General features: G+C 42.9%; 1 protein-coding gene across 1 annotated transcript; it reads left to right on the forward strand.

The window, feature by feature from the left end:
* The first annotated feature begins 3,120 nt into the window (after positions 1-3,120).
* serpinf2a (serpin peptidase inhibitor, clade F (alpha-2 antiplasmin, pigment epithelium derived factor), member 2a) lies at positions 3,121-23,015 on the forward strand. Its single transcript, XM_086308141.1, has 9 exons — positions 3,121-3,272; positions 8,645-8,706; positions 8,799-9,027; positions 9,603-9,746; positions 9,843-9,885; positions 10,264-10,409; positions 10,787-10,929; positions 12,683-12,878; positions 21,916-23,015. The coding sequence occupies exons 2-9, from the start codon at positions 8,653-8,655 to the stop codon at positions 22,257-22,259; spliced, it is 1,299 nt and encodes a 432-aa protein (XP_086164267.1). The 5' UTR covers positions 3,121-3,272; positions 8,645-8,652; the 3' UTR covers positions 22,260-23,015.
* Positions 23,016-23,103: the final 88 nt, after the last annotated feature.

The following is a 23,103-nucleotide window of genomic DNA, read 5'->3' on the forward strand; positions in this document are numbered from 1 at the left end:
TGCAGATCACCCAACCCTCTCCCCGGCCAGCGGTCTCAATAGACCAAGTACACAAAATCCTGAGGAAGATCACCCCCCGCAAGGCAGACCAGACAACATCCCTGGACAGGCCCTTAAAGCATGTGCAACGAGCTGGCTGATGTTCTCACCTCCATCTTCAACCTTTCCTTCAGCCAGAGCATCGTTCCCACATGCTTCAAAACCACAACTATGATCCCTCACCCCAAGAAAAGCCCAGCCACCTGCCTAAACGACTACAGACCAGTTGCACTCACTCCAATTATTGCAAAGTGTTTTGAGAGAATGGCGCTGGCCTACATCCAGAGCAACATCCCAGACACTCTGGATCCCCTGCAGTATGCCTACGGCCCAACAGGTCCACGTCAGACGCCATCGCTGCTGCCCTTTACTGCTCACTCTCCAACCTAGAAACAATGACTCCTACATCAGGGTACTATTGGTTGATTACAGCTCCGCCTTCAATACTCTCATCCCACACAAACTCATCCACAAGCTGGCAAAACTCGGCCTGCACCCCACCCTATGTGACCGGCTACAGGACTCTTTGACTGGCAGGCCACTGTCCATCAGGATCGGCAACAGGACTTCAGCCAGCATTATTACAAACACTGGCGTTCCACAGGGTTGCGTCCTCAGTCCCACCCTCTACACCCTGTACACCCACGTCTGTGTCGCCTCCAACAAAGAGAACATCATACGAGGCGGCTTATAGGAGAGAGGCGGCCGGTCTGGTGTCATGGTGTGAGGACAACAACCTCACCCTCAACACTGATAAGACAAAGGAGATGAAAGGGGACATGAGGAAGAAGAGGAGGCCTCACCAGCCGCTGTTTATCCGGGAGCGTGAAGTGGAAAGAGTGAGCAGCTCATCTCAGAGGACCTCACGTGGACACCGAACACCACACAGCTGGTCAAGAAGGCCCAGGAGCGGCTTTATTTCCTGAGGAGGCCGAGGAAATTTGGTTTGTCTGCCAAGATCCTCAGCAGCGTCTAGCAGAGCAGCACTACTGCTACGGACCGCAAACGCCAGCAGAGAGTGATAACAACTGCAGAGAAGATCACCAGGACTCTGCTGCCCTCTCTGCAGAGCATCTATCATCGCAGACCCCACACACCCCCAACACGGACTGTTCTTCTGTCCTCGGGGCGAAGGTGAAAGTGATGAAGTGTGAAATCTAGAACATCTCGACTCAACAACTCCTTCTTCCTCACTGCCATCAGACTCTTGAACAGCGAAACTACCTCAAATGCAATTTTGCACATCAGGACACTTTGCACATGTTTTTTTGCACATTAAGCTCCTTTGTACATCCATCTACATTGACATCTGCATACACACATCTTCACTTACTTATATTTTGTACTTATTTATTTATCTCCATTATTTTTCTATCCTTATTTTTATCTTATTTATCGCATTCTTTTAAAACTTTACCTAACTTGACATTTGTGTTTGGACAGCAAATGGAGGAATTTCATTGCACAGAGAAAATTTCTTCTGTATGACAATAAACACTTTGAATCTTGAAGGTGAGTCCTTCGTCTGTGTGGTTAGGGTCACATCTCCACCCGTTGCACCGACATTCTCTTCACAGCACTTGGGTTTGGCTTTTGCATCGTCATGTGGAGATAATTCCCCAAACTAAAGCTGAAACCTTCATTTAAACACACGCCTGTATGTTTGATCGTAGCCTCGGTGAACTGCTCTATCTACACCGACAGACGGGGTCTAGAGGGCACGTGCACAGTCAGCAAAACCAAAAAGGAAAGCCACGCAGCTAAACGTGCGCTAAACTGCTAAAATCTCAAATGTTGCTGTCATCATTTGAACAGTAACAGGAGCGACTCTTGAATTAGGCTGTGCATTTACTTATAATGGAAGCTGTGCTGAAACTCGAGGGTGAAAGTGGTTGTAGGCGGAGGGAGGACGGTGTTTGTTTCTGAGCTGCTCTGTGGGGGCGTCAGGCTGGAACCCGGCGGTCAGAACAAGACAAACACTCGCCCACTCTCTGCTGAACGTATGTGCACGCAACACGAAGGCTCCAACGTGGAGGATCATTGCACAAGAAACTGTGTTTCAGTCCAGGGAAACGTGGTGGCTCCAGCTTTGATTACCAGCTGTGCAGCTATGTTTAACTTAGCTTTCATTGTGAAGTTTAATTGATGTTTATTTGCTTTGTTCACTGCGGCCCAACGTTGGTATTAAATTAATTAAGCTTTTATCATTTTCCCTTGAAGTCTAACTGGGCACAGCTTCGTTACACTTATTTGAGCTTAGCTGTTTTAGTAACCTAACCTGTGCTGACTTGTGCAGAAAGAGGCTTCTTTGTTTATGGTTCTACACATTTTCTCAGCACACAATCATTTTCAAACTGCACTTAATGATTATAAAATACCAGCCTGCACCTACAAGTTATACTCGATTTTTTGGCTCCGAAATCAAACGGCAGTAAGCTGCTGTTCCAGCTCTTTATGACGCGTTTTCCCAGCTCTTTGGTGTTTTTGTGCCAGACGGCGTGATTGTTTAATTTTCCAGAAGATGCTTCCAGGGGCCAAATGATTGGTGGAGTTTGAAGGTTTAACCTGTTATTGAAAGAAAGTTTTATTATTTGTAATGTGCTCTGTAGATTCAGAGTTACTTTATTTGTCATTTTAGAATATTTAACAAAGCTTCTTGCACTGTTGCTAAAAAAAAGTCTCTCCTTGTAAAGTAAAAAAAACAAATGTAATAATAAAGTAAACATTTACCCAGAGGCTTCATGACTTATTTACACCATGTGTACGCTGTCAGTGTTAAATGATATCATGCTTTTTACCATAACTGTTGTTCTGTGTGAGCTGTGACTAAAGTAAAACCTGTGTTGGTGAAGGGGACTCACTTCATGCAGAAAGTATTTTGGACTATAAAGTTAACATTAAGAGAAAGTACAGCATCGTAGTATTACTTCCTGTTCATTGAAGCTAAATAACTTCCCAGCAGTGTTTTCAGTCTGGCAGCTTGTGCAGAGAAACATCCTACAGTTTGAAAAGCAGCTTGTCTGTCAGACTGTAGGATGTTTTTTACATTGCGTGGCGGCAGCAGGCACCGAGTTGATCATTAACTAGCCAGCAGAGGGGTGGTAGTAGTCGGGTCCAGGCGCTACGCTGTCCAGCCTGGAGAAGGTTGGTTTGTCTTTCTTTACTTTTATTTTATCTCACCTTTTAAACCCTTTTGATCCCCATCATCTGTCTCCACATCGGACAAAAACCAGGTGAGTTCAAGGATGTCTTCATCTACCGAAACCTTTGTGCATTTGATCTCTAGAGAAAAATTTGCAGTCAGCGACTTTTAACTACAATATCCGTACGTAAGTTCTTACATGTTGAAGTGCACTCTGCAGAGCAGTATGTATATAATGGTGAGCCTGATCCTTTTATGTAGTGATGGTGTATTTATGCGGTTCTGTTCATTCCCTGTCATGTGTATGCTGCGTACTGCAGCCAAAAGAGGTTCTGAAACAGTAACCTTTAGTCTCCTGGTAAACACAGCAGCCATATCTGAAACGTCAACTGAGTCTGAACCTAGCGAGGGAATATTTACATATCAATAACCCTGAAAGCTTTCATACGGAGGAGTGTGCAGATGTTGGTCTTATGTTTCATCTTAAACTGTTATCTTTGGTTCCTAGAGGATGAGACACAACTGTCACCACAGGGATGTTCTTGGTTTAGCATTCAGAACAGGACGTAAACTCTACTTGTTCAGTGTTTAGGTCCAGTACAGAATATTTCTGAACCTGTTTCCCTGAGCCTCAGGCATAGCTGGACTGGCCATTGGGCATACCGGGCATTTGTCCGGTATGCCCGATGGTAATTTTTCGTTTTAAATGGGCGATGTTTTGTTGTTGTCTTTTTTTCGTAACCGTGTAAACAGTGAAAGGTGGCGGATTGGACAGATGCTGACAGACGTGTAAAAATAACTCACTTGTTTGGTAGTGGCTACGGTGGAGCTTTCACAGATTCAGTAAAATTAGCAAGTGGTGGAGGCCAGCAGGTGGATGGGGGAAAGGGGAGGTGGAGAGACCCGAGGCGGCTGCTGGTGCGAGCGTCAGGTGAACTGAACTTCAGGTAAGAAGTTATGACCTGCAGTCTATCTGGGTCAGATATAAACCAAGTTTACATGGAGTTTATTTTTGTTATGCTGACTTTTTACCGTCAGTTACAATAACTCGCACTGCTACTAGCTAGCATGACGGAGTTTCTATACAGCTGGGTGGTGCTATGATGTTACTGATAGTGAACTTTATTTTATTCATAAGGTTAGTTAGTAGAGTTGCCAACTGTCCCGTAAAAAACTGAATCCTCTGGTATTCAGAGTTAATATTACGCGTTTCGTATTGAGCTGAAAATAAATGCGATTTGTCCCGTACTTCAGCTGCAATAAAAAAAAGACAAAAAGCTGGATTTTTTCTTCCTCTTTGCTGCACAGCTGCCTCTTCTTCTCTCATTCTCCCCCCTCCCTCTCCTGCTGCTACTTCAATCATGAAACTGATCAATGATCAGCTGATCGGCGTTTCTGCTGCAAGTCCCGTCTCTCTTGCTTGTTTATCTCCCGCTTTGCGCCAGAAAGAGGAAACTAGCGGAGGTCGCGTTAAACAGCAGAAGCGCCTTTAAACTTGATCAGCTGTTGTTAGAATTTATTTAATATTAATTTCTAGTATCAGCTGATGTTTGCTGGAGCCACAGCTGTAAAGCTGCTGGTCATGATGTTGGTTTGTATATGTGGTGAGAGGGAAACATGAAGATGAAACCAGGAGATGTCCTTACTGGATCATCAGAGCTGAACAGGTGATGGAGAAACAGGTTTACCTTTTAGGTGACATGGATGAGTTGAAGGGAAGTTATGAACTGTTTCTGAGAGAGTCTGTGAAGGTTCTCAGTCATCCAGGTCATCGTAGTCAAAGGAGCTTACAAAGAAAAGCGTCTGGACTTCTTTAAGTTGCTTGAAGATACTCCCACTAGGTTTATATCTGGGACTCTCCACCATTTGACCTTAGAACTGAAGAAGCTTCTCGGATGAGAGGTGAAACATTAAATTCTTTTAATTTTACATTTGGAAAAAATGACAATTGAGAGTTAAATACACACAAAAGGACAGACAATCATTTCAAAATGAAGCAAACTGACAGAATAATCAGGGCTCTGCTCCAGGAAGCAGGTTCACAAACTCAAGTTTATTATATCCGAGATCACCAAGTCAGTGTTTTTAGTTCGGTCAGAGTTAGTTTGACAATTAGCCATCATCAGAAGAGCATGACTCACCATGGCAACAGATAAGTAAAGGCCAGAACGTCCATTTTAATCCACTGGATTGAGGAATATGAATATGCTCGTGATACTAGGAGGGGAGAAATGATGAACTGCAAAAAGGTCGTCTTCTTTTTTTTATCGCACTCTGTTATTTCTGCCATTATGGAAACAATTAGTAAGATTTAGAAGATAAATCTGATTTCATCTTTAATCTAATCTCAGTCTTCACTGATACGGACACACCAGGCCAATGATAGTGACCGTTTCACACTGATGGAAGAAAGAAGCAGAATTTTTTTCAAGACTTAAGTAAAAGCAAACATGTTAAAATAAACATTGAACTATAGAGCTGTCTGTGTGTTGGACAGATAGATTTGAGATGTTTCAGTTTAATTTTAGACTGTGGACAAAATCAGCAGCTATGATACGGGGGTTTATCCGGGGTAATCTGGAAAATGAGTCACGCTAAACCGGATCCAGTGTGAATCCTTGATCCATCTGGGAACTGCCCTGTTACAGAGCCTCGGATTCCTTCAGGGGATCTGGTTCTGGGTCCACCCACTGAGACTGATTTAGCTGATTTTCAGTAGAAAAATATTGAGGCTCAGAATGTAAACATTTAAAATGTTGTTTGACACCAATCTGAATTTCAACATGATATGTAATCAGATTACAATTAGACCGTCTGCAGCTGCATTTAAAGTGATCGTGTGCGCTTTGCTGTTACACCACATGTGAGCTGAAGTTCCTCTGCTGCCTCTGGCGGATATCACTGAGTGTTTGTCGCCCTCTGATGGACACTCAGAGGTGTTGGCTGGTGAGTCTGGACTGCAGAGTAATTATCAGCATTTCATTAAAGTACAAATGTACTCATTTACATTACTGCATTTAAAATGTTGTGAACTGAGCTGATGGAGTCATGTCAGTGTTTCTCCTCAGCATCCTGCAGCTTTAAGGCTACGTCCACACTAGCTCGGATAGATTTGAAAACTCCACGTCCACACTAGCATTTTCAGTCGTTTTCACAGAGTTGCACATCCACATTCAAACACTTACGTTCCAGTCCTGCGCATGCGTGAAACACAAGACGATTCAACCTGCAACCTCAAAGGAAAACGCATTAGTGTGGACGTAGCCTCAGAAACTTTAGTCCAGAACAACAAGGACATCACACACAACGAGGACTTCTTCAAGCTTTGCTCACAAACTTTCTGTCCTTTTCCCTCCGTCTGGGAAGTGTTTCAGGAATCTCAGACGGGGTAATTGAGACCACATGTGTGCACCACACTGATGTGTGACCCACACCTCCCTGTGAACATTATAATCGCCCGTCTGAGAATGCTTTCCACCTCTGCTTACATTCTATTAAATGTTTCAGAAAAGTGTGATTACGTCAACTTCTAATGATTCACTTGATTAGTTTCAGTGGGTCAGGACTGCAGCTGCCGTGTGTCGTATGACAAAAGCACCTTCAGGTATCTCTGTAACCTATTAAAACATGTTGCCAGTAGCGCCCTCACAAGGCTAGTTATAGAAGTCAACTTAGGAGTTTTTCAGCCTCCTGCTGTCCCACACGCTTATATGTTGTTGTTGCTTTATTGTTAATTTATGATGTGATCTCCAGTGTTTTCCTGAAACTGGGGTCACCTGTTGTTCATGTATGACAATACTAATAAAGTTATAGTTCAGTGGTGTTCATAACACACACACATTGCGAATACAAACTGAGCTCTCTGTCTCACGGTTCCCTCTTCTCACTCTGCTGAAGTTCCAATGAAATGCAGACTAAAGAACTGGAGAGAGGTCTGAGAGCTGGAAGAAGCCGAACGTTTGTCATCTGGAAAACCTGGAACAGATGCAAATGAAGCCAGGCACCAATGAATAATTCATAATTCAAAAGAAATATCAACATATTGACAGCAGAACATGAATGCAATTCAATTCAGTTTTATTTACAGAGCACCAAATTCCAACAATCAGCTCAAATCACCTTAAACATCACCGTCAGCTCACAGTTATAGTACAGAGATGAAAGCCTGCACAGCTGGTGTGCTAGCAGCTGTGTGAGGCTGTACTTTGATCTAAATGCTAATATCACCAGCTAAGAGATATTCTGATCTTACCCTTCTGCTGGAGGTTTCTTCCTGTTAAAAGGGAGTTTTTCCTTCCCACTGTCGCCAAAGTGCAAGTTTTTTTCAGGGTCCCAACATAATTTCTTCAGAAGAAAGTACTGTACATGATGCCAGCATTTTCCCACATTTTCTAGATTCTGTACCAGTACTTTGTGTAAGATGCCATCAAAAAGTCAGTTAAGTTTTATTCTTTCTCACCTGTCTTTCTGTCTCCTTTCACTTTTAAAAGCCATGTTAGAAAAATATTTTGCCCTGCCGTGCTGTTTATTGATGTGGTAAATAAATAGTTTATGAAAATATCACTAAATCTGTCATTTATTATTTTTAATATTCAGTAATGGTCATGTCTCACCTCTAGTCTTCTCTGTCTTAATTTCAGGTTTCCACCATGTGTTGTAGATAGTTCAGGAGGTTAACTCGACCAGCTCTTTGGGTTTCAGCTAAGCACTGTTTAGAATACCAGAACAGGGAGGATGGTGCAGGTTTAAGTTTATCAGATTGATACATATATACCAACAAGACTGTACATCACTGTCACAACGACGTTTGTTTTCATTCAAAGGCTTTATGGCTTTTCCTATAATACCTGGTGGGCCGGTCTCCAGTCAAAATGCCCGGGCTGATTTTTTGTCCCAGCCCAGCCCTGAGCCTCAGGTGTACTCGGGTGTACTCTGAGGTGTAACTCATATACTGTGTTAACATGGTAACATGATTTTTATTCCTAAAACATTGTTGTTGTTGTCTTGCTCATCACATCAAAACACAAAACAAGATTGGGATGGCAAAACCAGCGAGTGACATCACTGTAGCTGCGTTCTTATTGGTGCAAATGGAAAAAACTACTGCTGGATAATATTTTCTCAGCATTTCTGTAGCTGTGTTCTTTCTGGTTAAAAGACTTAAATTAGCAATGAGAAAAATAACATTTTTTTTAAAATAAGAAAGTAACATTTTATAAAGTAAATAAATAAAAATCACTGAATTGCACCCAGTGGGACTTTCTCTCAGGGAAACTGGGTGCCTGAATTCTTTTAATCAGTTCAAAACTCAATCAAAAGAGATCTTAAAAAAGAGTAACTCTGTACACGTGTCTGGGACGTCTCCAGTGTCGGACTTTGATGGCTCTTTCCATTTTCATTTTGCTGTTGATGAATAATAATTCTCATTAAAATGAAATATGTTCTTCTTCCTTACATTTTCAGGTTCAAAGATGAAGCTGTATCCTCTTCTTCTCTTGCTTTGTCTCTGCCATCTGGGACTCACTGTAAGAAGAACCTCAGTCTAAATAACTAAGGGGAAATACTCTCCCTGTAACTGTACACTAGAAAATAACCCAGTCTGTTCTCATGTCTTCAGGAAGAGCCCAGTCCAGCACCTACAAGTGTCAGTAAAACAGAAGAAGACGAGGCGTCAGAGGGTGACAGCTGTGGAGGAGCGTTCAGCCCTGAGGCACACAGGGCAATAGGAAAGGCCACCGAGCAACTGGGTTTGCAGCTCCTGGAAAATCTTCCTGTTAGTCCACAGCAGCCCAATGTCATCCTCTCACCGCTCAGTCTTGCTTTTGCCCTCGGTCAACTCACCTTAGGTCAGTTGTGGGTTAGAGGTTCATCTCTTTATCTGACAAACGTTGTGAAATATGATTTGCGAGCACCGTCACAAGACGAAACCTGTGAAATTCTTGATCACTTCCTGAAAATATGAAGACGAGGCACTGAATTTGATGGAGGGGTCTGGGCTTTACTGTCAACAATGTTAAAAATGGTCATTTCCACCTTCTAATGAAGTTTGATATTTGACTTCGTTGTATCCAGTGCCAGCTGGCTGAAAGTTTGGTTTGAACTTAAAGTGAACAAGAGAGACAGAATTAATATGAAAATAGGAGAAGCACAACTCCTGAACCCAAAACAACAGAAAGTCTGCCAGTAATTCTGATCTGGTTTTAAATGTGGTTTCATTCAACTACAAAGAAGCTGTTTGTCTAATGTGAGTTTTCTTTTTTCTGTGGCAGTGCACATGCAAAAGGAACAAACATCATCAACACCAGCAGCCTACATTTAGTACTTTTCTACACAAGACAGAAGCAGACATGTTGTGATGAAGTTCAGGAGCTGGTATGAAATGTTTCTTTGGTTTTATTATGTGATCTGATTTTTCTCGAAGGTGCTCGCACTGAGACAGAGAAGCTGCTACTAAAGACCCTTCATGCCCACGGTCTGGCATGCTACCATCATGCACTGGGAAGCCTTGTACCTCATTTTAGCCACACATCATTGGAGGTAGCGGCACGCATGTACCTGAAGCCAGGTATGAGATGATGAATATTGTACTTGTGGTGATTTATCGTAAGATTGGTATAAATCTGGACTTCTATTTGTATTTTTCCTGTCCTTTCTCTCTCAGGATTTAAAGTGAAGGCGTCCTTTGTTGAAGAGTCTCTGCACAGGTATAATTTACATTTGGGAAAGTATTGCACAAAGTTCCAGAGAAGCAGCCAAGTTAAAAAAAACACTTTTTTGGTGGAATAAAGGGATAAATCGAATTTGTTTCATACGTTCCTGTTTGTTTATGGTTTTACAGTCTTCCAGTTTGCTAGGTGGTGCAACAATGCTCAAAATCAATTAAGATATTAAGAAGAAAGCTAAAGAGGGCCTGAGAGCATGGTCAGAAATGTTCACTGCATAATACAAAACGTCATGTTAAAATATATAATTTTATATTTGATGCAGGTAAAAAAATAGGTAAAAATGAGAATAGATACCTCTCTTAAATGTCTGTTCATTACTCTTGTCTTGTATGTGCCATGTTGATATGAATTTTCCAGGTACAAATCACAGCCTGTTCCTTTAGTCTCTATGGACGAGGTCAACCAATGGGTTGAGAATGTTACCAATGGACACATCCCCAACTTCCTAGAAAGTATTCCACATGATGTGGTGCTTATGCTCATGAATGCTGTATACTTCAAAGGTGACCCACTCCACAAAACAAAACTCTTCATTATTGTGTTTTACAGTCAGAGAAAAGATGGAACAAAGCTAAATCCTTGCTCATTAACAGGACAAATAAATCAAAGTTTTCTAAAGGGAGAAAAAAGCTCTCAGAATTGTGAAAACTGCAAAAAAAAAATCTGTCCTGGCCAAGGAGGACATCATTCTCAAGAAACAGTACCACTGTCATATAACCAGACAGCACATTGTACAAACCAGGGAAGCATCTCATGCTATTAATGAGCACTGTAAAGACAAGCCGTGATACAATGTGATTATCTACAGCCGCTTCAACAACTGAGAAATAAACTGAATTTAAGTTGCTAATGATTCTGACTTTTTTCCACTTTTCATCAGGTCAGTGGCAAACACAGTTTGACCCACAAGCAACATCAAAGGGAGAGTTTTACTTGGACAGCCAGAACTCTGTGTCAGTGGACATGATGAAATCTGTCCAGTACCCTTTACGCCTGATGTATGATTCCAAACTGGAAGCACAGGTAACACCAACGTCTGGGGTAGCACAACATTTAACATAGACAGAAACCATGTGCAGTGTTGCCAACTCCTCAGTAAGGAAAATCGCTATTGGTTGTCCTAAAAGTCGCTAGAAGTCGCTAAATGACGTCATCGCCTAATTTGCATAATTGGTCATGCTAATCTAATTGTAACCTACGTTGTTGGAGAGAGAAATGACATCGTGGAAGAGACATAAAGTGAGTAAAAAACGTCCTAAATGCATTTAGAGTTTATTTAGAACTACAAATTAAATTTATTTTAGCAATTATTGTTTTTTAATGTCACAATTCCAACCCTGCTCCTTTACCCGGGCTTGGACCGGCAAAAGTGACCCGAAATAGGCACTCTGGTGGAGTTACTGTGTGTGTGTGTGTATAAGTAGTTTTACACTTTTACACTAAACAGCATAAGAGTAAAAGAGTAAAAGAAGAACTGACTGCGTTACAGCACCCGCTGCTTGTTGAGAGTAAAAGCGCTTTCACGTCTTTTTTTAGCGACTTTTTTTTAGAAAAAAAAGTCGCTAAGGGGTCTGAAAGCTCGCTAAATATAGCAACAAAGTCGCTAAGTTGGCAACACTGACCATGTGACTTGAAAAGCATATTTGTTGTTTGTGATAAGATCTCAAGATTAGTTATTTTTTTAAATTCTATAAAAATCTTAAATTTGTTTGTCTTATAGCAGCTGTGGAAGCTCACCTATGCCATGCCTTAATCCTGAGAACCAAAGGAAAATGAATCTTCCTATTAAACTTTTTTTGTGATTTCCTTCCTCTTTGGAGTTAAACACACGAGATATCAATGTAAAGCCCAGGATGTCATCCATTTAATACACCAGGACTTATTAGTCCCAAAAGTTGATTCTGTTCATCTGGACGTAACGTTTTCAGTGGGAGAAACGTTTCGTCACTCATCCAGGTGACTTCTTCAGTCTCAGCTGACTGCAGCTTTGCCCAACCTTATAAACAGTATATTTGCATAACGAGGTCAGTTGCTTGATCATTAATATACAACTTGTCATGCTCACTGATCAGTGGCCATGAGTCCCATTCACAGAGAGTTGGGGAATGGCTGCAATCACAGAACTGTAAGATGGTGACAGATGTACCCTTAGGCCCCTCCTCCATTCAGAGATGGTCTTTCCCTTTTCACGTAAATGGCCTCCTTGACTCCGCCCTCAAACCAGCGTTCCTCCCTGTCCAGGATGTTACATCCTCATCATTGAAAGAGTGTCCACTGGCCTGTAGGTGTAAATAGACCGCAGAGTCCTGGCCTGACGAGGTGGCTCTTCTGTGTTGTAGCCAGAGGTTGTTTGGTTTCCCCGATGTATAAATCCTGGCAATCCTCCTGCACTTACCAGCGTACACTATGTTACTCTGTTTGTGTCGGGGACCCAATCCTTGGGGTGGACCAAGTTTTGGCGCAGCGTGTTTTGTGGTTTAAAAGCCACAGAGACTCTTTGTTTAAAAAGGACGTATTAGGATCGGTCAAAGAAATCAAAAGATGTAGACCAAAAACAAAAGTACATTACAGAGGACATAAATGAATAGGCTGGTTCTCAGGAGGTTAATCCATGGTCTCATGCCAAAGGCAACAACAAAAGTTACAAATGATTTCTCAGTTTCCCATCCAAAGTTGCAAGGCTCATCTTCCAGCCTGTTCCCTTCAACTTTTAGTTTATATGTTGAGATGAAGTTGGGGAAAAGACACAGACAAAATATCATCTTCTCTTGTCCAGGTTGCCAGTTTTCCCTTCAAGGGAAACACCAGCTTCTTAATCATCCTTCCCAGAGGAAACCTGTTGTCAGTGCTTTCCAAACTAAACATCTCCGACCTCTACAGATCTCTACCTCAGGAGAAACTGATGCAGGTGAACTTGCCTAAATTGAAGCTGGAGTACCAAAAGGAGCTCCAGGCGGCTCTGACCAACATGGGTAAGAAACTGAACGAGTCACTGAAGACATCTTGAATTTCGAGGATTTCCTTGGTCTTTGGACTTACAGTTAAGGACAAAATTGTTAGTCCTGTTATGAATTTTGGATGAACACCGAAACAAAATTATTAAACAAACAAACAAACAAAAAACATAGTAGGGCTAAAGTTTTTAGGTCTCCTGATACTGACAGCCCGCAGTCACTTGTTGTAGTTTTCAACACGTCTCATATGCTTCTCCTGAGCAATCCCAGCCCATTCTTCTATGGCAAGTCTCTCAAGCTCCTCCAGATTTTACGGTCTTCTGACATTTACCTTCAGTTCATCACACACTGGAAGATTTTATATTTCAAAATAAGTTTTTCTGTCAAAAGTGTTTCCAAATGGGTGTTAAAGGGGGTGGATGCAACCTTTCAACCCTAGATGGCTCCCTACAATCGTACTGTGGGTGCTCTACAGAGAAACGTTTAGGTGACCTTTGACTAATCAGACAGTTGAAATTCAGTATTTGCAACCACAATAAATCAGAATCAGAATCAGAATACTTTATTGATCCCTGGGGGAAATTATTTTTTGTTACAGTGCTCCATTTTAAACCAACATTAAGACAAGACAGACAATACGCTAACTAAGAATAGTACAATATATACATATATATACATACATACATACGTAAGTCACTCATTAATAAATAGCTGGAAAAGAAACATGTGTAGCTGTAGCAGTAACCAGTGTGTTAAGGGGATGCGTTGTACAGGGAGCCACAGGCAGGAAAGATTTCCTGTGTCGTTCAGTGGTGCTTTTCGGTAATCTCAGTCTCTCACTGAACGAGCTCCTGTGACTGACCAGCATGTCATGGAGTGGGTGGGAGGTGTTATCCAACATTGTCTTTATCTTGGACAGCATCCGCCTCTCCGACACCACCTTGAGGGAGTCCAGCTCCATCCCCACAACATTGCTGGCCTTACGGATTAGTTTATTAAGTCTGTTGGCATCTGAGTTGGTTGAGTGCCACTTAAAGTTGTGTTTAAACAAAATGGAACAACAGATTGCAGTTGTCCAACAGTAAAGTTCAGAATTTATTGACTCTTTATGAAACCGTGTAGCTTTGAGGTCAACGTTATGGAAGTTGAGATACCCACAGATTGTACTGGCACCCTAACATAAACTAGTTTGTCAGCACCACTCAGAGTCAGGATGGGTTTTATTTTAAAGATACTGCACAAACTTCAGAATGCTGATATGCTCACTTCTCTTCATTGCATCCACCATATTGTCTTTTAAAGGCTTACATGAACTCAATTATTCACTTGCACACTTTAACACACAGAAACACATGTACTTAAAAGCCTTCGAGCAAGACAGGGTAAAGATACATTTTTTATGCCTTAGTTTAGATTTCAAATTTGCCTTATGTTATTTGGCTTTGACCGTTGACTGTACTTGAGTGTATATATATATATACACTCAAGTACAGTCAAGTATATATATATATAATTGACTGTACTTGAGTGTATATATATATATATATATATATATATATATATATATACTTGAGTCTTTGCTTGGCAGTTTCCAAGGCCTCAGGTATGGACAGCTTGCTGTATTTCTTAGGCACCTTATTTGTCGCACCTTTCTGCAACTCCGTTAGTTGGCTAACCTCCCTCCGTGCTACTTTGATCTTGCCCTCTAGCCTCCTTCTCCATGGAGGGTACTGCCCCTTGTGGCTGTTCAACTTGTAGCCAAGCATCTCACTGATCACTGCTGCCGTATTGTAGATCAGCTTGTTAGTGTCGGTAATCGTGGTTGTAGGTATTGCCCGTAGTGCTGCATTAACATCATCTAGCAGACCTTCTGAGGGTACTTCACGTAATCTTGGTAACCGGCTACGGGGGATCCAGGTTTCAAGCTTGGCCATGATCCTATTTTTCAGGTCAGTTCCTCTCGCACTCAACGATCCTTCTCCTATCGCACTTGGGGCTATGTACCCAATCTCGGGTGGGGGTGATGATATCTCCCCCCTGACCTGGCGTCCTGACTCCTCCTTGCCGTAGCATTTGTGTTGTACCTCGTCAATCTCTAGCTGTGAGAGCAGTCCCTTCTTTCGAATGTTGGAACACTGAGCTACTAGTTGTTTCGCCGTCATTGTGGATGTTGGGTATCGAAGAATCCATAGGTCCCTCATCCTATTCATGTAGCCCCTTCCGCCGGGGTTACTTGCGTAGTAGCATTCCAACAACGCCCTGTTTTCGTCCCTGCCCACCGATGCCTTCTTGTTCCAGTAGCCCACTTTTCGTCAGGGTGCCCTGGTTCCTCAACACCTGACGCGGACCTTGTTGATCCGGGCGACGTCCGAGCCGGCATGCCTTCATATTTATCTGTCTCGCTCATGTCTGCGGTAGGCTTGCTTAGCATAGGGGGTCTAGCCTTAGGACCCTTACTGGATACAGACGCCCCAGGCAGGAATCGAACTTGCGATCCTCTGTTCCAAAGGCGTGTAGTTTAACCACTACGCTATCCAGCTGCTATTGTTTGAAACACTTAAAAATAAAATAAACAAAACACAAAGCAAACTCCCAAAAGTTTAAATAAAAAAAAACTTTAATTTTTCTGAAGACGGAGCAATACTGGAAGAGCATATGGGAGAAGGATGCAACCCATAACGGCAATGCTCAGTGGCTAGTGGATCTGAGGGCAGACCACAGCGACCTCCCTGAACAGGGTCCAGTAACCATCACAGTGGCAGATATCCAAGAAAGGGTCTCCAGTATGAAGAGTTGGACAGCACCAGGGCCCGACATGGTTCACGCCTACTGGCTGAAGAAGCTGACTGCACTCCACGAGCGTCTGGCAGCACAAATGAACCAGCTGCTAGTTAACGAGAGACACCCGGAATGGCTAACTGAAGGCCGGACGGTCCTGATCCCCAAGGACCCCAAGAAGGAACCGGTCCCCTCCAACTACCGACCAATAACCTGCCTCAGTACTACATGGAAGCTCCTGTCAGGCATCATATCGGCTAAGATGAACAGGCACATGGGTCAATACATGAGCGGGACACAGAAAGGAATTGGCAAGAATACCAGAGGTGCAAAACACCAGCTACTGGTAGACAGAACAATCAGCCGAGACTGCAAGACCAGACTGACCAACCTGTGCACTGCCTGGATTGATTACAAGAAGGCCTATGACTCAATGCCCCACAGCTGGATACTGGAATGCCTAGAATTGTACAAGATCAATGGGACCCTAAGAGCCTTCATCAGGAACTCAATGGGGATGTGGCGTACAACATTAGAGGCCAACTCCAAGCCCATAGCACAAGTTACCATCAAGTGCGGGATCTACCAAGGAGATGCTCTGTCCCCACTGCTGTTCTGCATAGGCCTGAACCCCCTCAGTGAGATCATTAACAAGACTGGCTACGGATACCGACTACGGAACGGAGCAGTTGTCAGCCACCTCCTGTACATGGATGACATCAAGCTGTATGCCAAGAGTGAACGAGACATCGATTCACTGATCCACACTACCAGGCTATACAGCAATGACATTGGAATGTCGTTCGGACTGGAGAAGTGTAGTCGGATGGTATCAAAGAGAGGGAAGGTAGTCAGAACTGAGGGGATTGAACTACCAGAAGGCAACATTGCAGACATAGAGGACAGTTACAAGTACCTGGGGATCCCGCAGGCAAATGGGAACCATGAAGAGGCCGCTAGAAAGGCTGCAACCACCAAGTACCTGCAGAGGGTCAGGCAAGTCCTGAGGAGTCAGCTGAATGGTAAGAACAAGATCCGGGCCATCAACACATACGCCCTGCCCGTGATCAGGTACCCTGCTGGGGTAATAGGCTGGCCAAAGGAGGAGATAGAAGCCACTGACATAAAGACAAGAAAGCTCCTGACCATGCATGGAGGGTTTCACCCCAAGTCCAGCACCCTGAGGCTGTACGCTAAGCGGAAGGAAGGGGGCCGGGGACTGGTGAGTGTCAGCACCACAGTCCAGGATGAGACAAGGAACATCCAAGAATACATTGGGAAGATGGCCCCAACTGACCGAGTGCTCAGTGAATACCTCAGGCAGCAGAAACCCAAGAAAGAGGAGGGAGACGAGGAACCATCATGGAAGGACAGGCCCCTGCACGGTATGTACCACCGGCAGATAGAGGAGGTGGCTGATATCCAGAAATCCTACCAGTGGCTGGACAAAGCTGGACTGAAAGACAGCACAGAGGCACTAATCATGGCAGCACAAGAACAAGCTCTGAGTACAAGATCCATAGAGGCTGGGGTCTATCACACCAGGCAAGACCCCAGGTGCAGGCTGTGTAAAGATGCCCCAGAGACAATCCAGCACATAACAGCAGGGTGCAAGATGCTAGCAGGCAAGGCATACATGGAACGCCATAACCAAGTGGCCGGCATAGTGTACAGGAACATCTGTGCCGAGTATAACCTAGAAGTCCCGAGGTCAAAATGGGAGATGCCCCCAAGGGTGGTGGAGAATGACCGAGCTAAGATCCTGTGGGACTTCCAGATACAGACGGACAAAATGGTGGTGGCTAACCAACCGGACATAGTGGTGGTAGACAAACAGAAGAAGACGGCCGTAGTGATCGATGTAGCGGTTCCGAATGACAGCAATATCAGGAAGAAGGAACACGAGAAGCTGGAGAAATACCAAGGGCTCAGAGAAGAGCTCGAGAGGATGTGGAGGGTGAAGGTAACGGTGGTCCCCGTGGTAATCGGAGCACTAGGTGCGGTGACTCCCAAGCTAGGCGAGTGGCTCCAGCAGATCCCGGGAACAACATCGGAGATCTCTGTCCAGAAGAGCGCAGTCCTGGGAACAGCTAAGATACTGCGCAGGACCCTCAAGCTCCCAGGCCTCTGGTAGAGGACCCGAGCTTGAAGGATAAACCGCCCGCAGGGGCGTGCTGGGTGTTTTTTTTTTGTTTCTTGACTGTACTTGAGTGTGTATATATATAGGCGACTGGCAAGACTAAATTCTTTCGAGGCAGCACCTTGAAACAGTGATCCATGCTTTTATTTCTTCCCGCCTGGACGACTGTAACTCACTTTATGTGGGGGTCAGTCAGTCGTTGCTCTCACGTCTGCAGCTGGTTCAAAATGCGGCTGCACGACTCCTAACAGGAACTCGAAAAAGAGAGCATATAACCCCCGTGCTGGCCTCTCTGCACTGGCTGCCTGTGTCTTTTAGAGTTAATTTTAAAATTCTTATGTTTGTTTTTAATTGCCTACACAGTCTTGCCCCGCCTTACCTCTCTGAGCTTCTTCATCCCCACATACCCTGTCGGTCTCTCAGGTCAGCTGACCAGCTGCTCCTGGAGGTACCGAGATCCAGGAGGAAGCTCAGAGGGGGCGGGGCTTTCTCTATTGTGGCTCCAAAATTATGGAATAATTTGCCCATGCATGTTAGAGAGGCCCCTTCACTGTCCACTTTTAAATCACGTCTTAAAACCCACTTTTATTCCTTGGCTTTTAACCTCAGTGAGACTTAGTTTCTTTTTTAATGCAGTAGTTATTTAATTAATGATTTCACTCTTCTTTTATTTGTTTTTTATTTATATCTCATGTAATTTTATTTTACAGTTCCAATGTACAGCACTTTGTGTCAGCTGTGGTTGTTTTAAAGTGCTTTATAAATAAAGTTGATGATGATGATGATGATGATGATGAAAAAAATAACTAATTAATCTTACAATTTTCTGTTATTAATTGCAATTACTTGATCAATAGCCTGGCTCCAATTACATTTTTTCAACTTTATAATTTAAGATTGTAGCAGACATTTACGCAATTCAATGAAGTAAATGCAGAATAAACACAAAGAATGTATGCTGGAATTCAAAGAGAGTTTTAATAGTTTTCATCAATCTTTAACACAGTGAATACTTACAAAAAAATCTTTAACCCTTTAAAGCTGGTCGGAGCGGGCACGCTCTGTTTTGCGCAACTATTTTTAAATCCCGATAGAACTGCAACCTCGTAAGCTAGCGCAATAATTTTTTTTGCATATGAAACCGGAGGAGTCGTACTTACATCTTATGCCATCAGCTTGTCCTAGGTCACAGTTTCCTTCCACATATAGCTTTGCAAAAATTGCATAAAAAGCACTTGCAGCAACAAAAACATAATATTCAGAAACACGCTTTGCCGATCCGATCAGCTGTTTGTAACACTTCCTACGTTGGAACAGACGTCAGCTCAAACTATCGCATGTCCACCATTACCTGCCCCAAGTGATGTCATTTTTGACATATATATATATATATATATATATATATATATATATATATATATAATGGTGGTGGCTAACCAACCGGACATAGTGGTGGTAGACAAACAGAAGAAGACGGCCGTAGTGATCGATGTAGCGGTTCCCAATGACAGCGACATCAGAAAGAAGGAACACGAGAAGCTGGAGAAATACCAAGGGCTCAGAGAAGAGCTCGAGAGGATGTGGAGGGTGAAGGTAACGGTGGTCCCCGTGGTAATCGGAGCACTAGGTGCGGTGACTCCCAAACTAGGCAAGTGGCTCCAGCAGAACAACACCGGAGATCTCTGTCCAGAAGAGCGCAGTCCTGGGAACAGCTAAGATACTGCGCAGGACCTTCAAGCTCCCAGGCCTCTGGTAGAGGACCCGAGCTTGGGGATTGGCTGCTTGCAGGGATCTCATAATTAATTATAATTATGAGAAATTATTGCCCTTAAAAATGTAAAAGGTTGTAATTTTTTTGTGCAGATAAAACAAAAAAACTAGTGCTGTTAGCAATAATCTCGTTAAAATGACCTTAACGCCATAACTGCATTAACGCGGCAAATCTCCGTTAACGAGTTACCGCGGATCACCCCGTGCATGGGGCTGGACAGCGTCAACGCGTTAGCGTGGTAAGCTCGTTAACGGGATGATCATTTTAATGAGATTAACAGTGACAGCACTACAAAAACATATCAATTTCTGAAATGGAAACCAATAAGGAGTGCATTCTGAAAAACCTTTTAGTTTTTATCTTTTTAATATTTACTATTGCTCATTAACAAGTATAAAGTATTTCTTCTCTGATTATGGTTGTTATAATCTATATGGCAGACTTAAAATTATTGGTTGGTCTTTTACTTTTTCTATTCTTGGTTTTCTTTACACTTGCAGTCACTGCTGGATGGCTGAGAAAATAAGATGGCCACAGCAAAGTTTTATAGGAGATTGGGGGTGTTCCATTTTGGGATGTGAAATGTTTCATTCTTTGCTTGTCAGTTACACTGAATAGACAAAGCTAATACTTTTTCAAATGTTATAACCAGTCAATAGTTTTCATTTATCATTATGTTAGAGGGAGTTGTTGTGCTGTCCAAGGTTTACTATTGGCAAGGTTATTACCTCTGTCTCTCCCTCCTCCCAGTAAATTATAATCTGGTCTTTAAGTGATGACTTGATGAATCCTGCTTCCGGGTCCAAACTACCCTGCGTTTAATAAGGCTTTTGTGTTTTTAACATGTTTTAATGCTTTATATCTTGTTCTATTTAATCTCAAAAAGCCCCTAAAAACAGTCAGTAATCACAGTCGGCTTCTCTCGGTTTTTATTACCGTTAATCATTTTAAAAACCTTACGATGTAACTACAGCCCAGCCCATGCAGCAGTATATGAATGACTAACCTGGTATTGTGGATGGATTATCTCAGTTGTTCTCCTGACTGAAGTTTGGTCCGTTTACAGCATCCTGCCATGCAATTACATTTGTTCCTGACCATCAGGAACCCTCATGTGAACTTTTACCGAGTGGAAAAAAAAGTTAGCGTTCATCCTCCACCTTCACTGTGTTTATGTTATGCTAACATAGCTGTGTAATTCAATTAAATTCAATTAAATTCAATTCAATTCAATTTTATTCATATAGCGCCAAGTCACAACAAAAGTTGCCTCAAGGCGCTTCATAGATACAGAGAAAAACCCAACAATCATATGACCCCCCTATGAGCAAGCACTTTGGCGACAGTGGGAAGGAAAAACTCCCTTTTAACAGGAAGAAACCTCCGGCAGAACCAGGCTCAGGGAGGGGCGGGGCCATCTGCTGTGATTGGTTGGTCGGGTGTAGCTAGCGATCACGTAGCACATCATTATATACCAGCTAGCCCAACTTCAGTAACCCTACAAACGTCACTGCTGTTTAGTTTTCTGTCTTCTTTTATGTTGGAAGTGATAGCAGAGCTGTACGTTTGAATTTTTCCAGAAATCTCTCAGTTAGAAGATGCTATATTATATTTAGATAGGAGCTAGCAAGCTAACTTCCTGCTAACTTCTATCTTCGTTAAATTTAATAAATTCGGTTCTCATGGATGCCTGGATCCCCCATCCCATTCGCATTCGCTTATCCTTTTCAGGGTCGTGGGGCAAGAGGCGGGGGTACACCCTGGACAGGTCGCCAGTCTGTCGCAAGGCTAACACACAGGGACGCACTCACATTCACACCTATGGGTAATTTAGATACTTCAATTAACCTATCCCCACAAAGTGCATGTCTTTAGACTGTGGGAGGAAGCCGGAGTACCCGGGGAGAACCCACGCAAACACAGGGAAAACATGCAAACTCCACCCCAGCCTGATGGTGGAATTGAACTCAGGATCTTCTTGCTGGCAACAGTGCTGACCACCGTGTTAAACTTAATTTTTACACCTGGTGGAGCAGCCACAGTGATCATTTTATTACAGATGAAAGAATTTAGACAGTTTTTCAACTCTCAGTGATCCAGCAGTGTTCGTTTGATTTTGGGACCTGCAGCGGAATTTGGGCACAGACATGGCTAATAACGTCAGACTTAAAGACCTTGATTTTACCGCCAACCGCCAACTGACTATTACTCCAGTTCAGCATTCATTTTGGTCCTGAGAATGAAAAAAAAGAGCCAAACTTATGAAATTGTGTGGTTCCACAAGTTGTTGTTACCTGCAGGGACTGACCAAAACTTGTTAGTCTGCAAGCGTTTGACATTTTTCTCTCTCTCATTGTATCTATCAGGCCTTGGCTCTCTGTTCTCTGGTCCTGACCTCTCTGGGATATCGGACCAGCCCCTCACGGTGACCGGCATTCGGCACGCCAGCACAATAGAACTCAGTGAAGAAGGTGTCGAGGCCTCGGCCACCACCGTTGTAACCTCCATGCGCTCAGTCTCCATGTTCTCTGTAAACTCCCCTTTTCTTTTTGCTCTCGTCGATGACGCCTCCTTGACCCCCCTCTTCATGGGCATCGTCACAAACCCTGCCCCCGACAACCCCATGCTGAATGATGAGTCCCACAACAAGCAGTCATACAAACCCATCTCTGGTAATGGGAATGGTACTATAGACTTCCCTGAGTTTTGAACTGTGTAAAGTTAAAGAAAAGATTTTATTTTGGGAAAACAAACAATTTAGATTTGCTTACAGTAAGGGACTGGAAATCAATATACATGTAAAAGCACTTCTAAAGTTCATTAATTATACTTGATGTCTTATTTGTTTTATCCTAACTCCTTCTCTGTAAAGCAAAATTAGCTTATTTTCAAAAGTGTCAGTCATTTCCCCTTTAAAGCAGATTTAAGGCCCTTTCACGCTGGAAGCAGCACATGCAGTGCTGTGCTCGGAAACACATTCAGTTCTATTGTTTGCACTGCACAATAACGGTTTCCTGCTGTGCCAAGGAAAGCGCCAGCGCGGCAGCGTGAGTACACGTGCATGGTCAAAGTTCAAAGTTGAACTTTTCTAGGTAGCGGTGAGTGCGGTGCATACTGCATCTGATATGAAAGTGCATTTAGAATTACAGCAGAGGAAGCGCCTGGTGTTCACAAGTTATTGTAGATTAACAAAAAATACAGATGCAGGAATCGGTTGTTCCAAAAAGTTCATGCAAAAACTTTTAACAATGACATTTTAAAACATTTTAGGTTTCTGATGAAGTGTTCAGTGACTGCTGGTACATTTCAGAGCTTTACACAAAAATTCATAAAAGTTGTTTGATACAAAAAAAAAAAACGTTTTCCACAAAATTGTGCATCATGAATGTTGTTTTCTTACAGAAGTTTCATTTTTAGTGTGTTGATTTTATTTTAAGAGATGAAGTGGAATAAACAAAAAAGCTAACACACCTGTTACACAGTAAAAATTACCCACACACACTCAGAATGTATAATTCACATTTTATCATGAAATAACCTGCAGATGATTTTTT

Source organism: Aulonocara sp. 'chitande type north' Nkhata Bay, linkage group LG10 (assembly GCF_057382095.1).
Source record: "Aulonocara sp. 'chitande type north' Nkhata Bay isolate Kocher_YH1m ecotype deep benthic linkage group LG10, A_spYH_male_GT1.1, whole genome shotgun sequence".
NCBI lineage: Eukaryota > Metazoa > Chordata > Actinopteri > Cichliformes > Cichlidae > Aulonocara > Aulonocara sp. 'chitande type north' Nkhata Bay.